Here is a 258-nt window from a genome sequence, read left to right as displayed (position 1 = left end):
GAGGCCACGTGGCCGCCGCTCCCTGCCCTGCACCCAGCTCAGCCTCCCTCTGCTCTTCTGTTCCATCCCCAGTTACCTGTACTGGACAGACTGGGGGGACCACTCCCTGATTGGGAAGATTGGCATGGATGGCACCAACCGCAGCGTCATCGTTGACACCAAGATAACGTGGCCCAACGGCCTCACCCTTGACTACATCAACAGCCGGATCTATTGGGCTGATGCACGGGGGGACTACATTGAGTTCGCCAGCCGAGA

The 258-nt window shown here is 60.1% G+C and overlaps 1 protein-coding gene across 1 annotated transcript in view; it reads left to right on the top strand.

Moving 5' to 3' along the window:
- The window catches only part of LOC103777807 (low-density lipoprotein receptor-related protein 1-like), a gene marked incomplete at both ends in the record, with an annotated part of 5,073 nt that overhangs the window by 1,571 nt on the left and 3,244 nt on the right, over positions 1 to 258 (top strand). Inside the window, one exon of the mRNA XM_008945370.1 lies at positions 73 to 251. Within this exon, the coding sequence (XP_008943618.1) occupies positions 73 to 251 (179 nt within the window). The remainder of the gene's footprint in view (positions 1 to 72; positions 252 to 258) is intronic.

This window comes from Merops nubicus, unplaced genomic scaffold, assembly GCF_000691845.1.
Source record: "Merops nubicus isolate BGI_N331 unplaced genomic scaffold, ASM69184v1 scaffold37568, whole genome shotgun sequence".
Classification (NCBI taxonomy): domain Eukaryota; kingdom Metazoa; phylum Chordata; class Aves; order Coraciiformes; family Meropidae; genus Merops; species Merops nubicus.
This window is presented reverse-complemented; position numbering and strand designations above follow the sequence as displayed.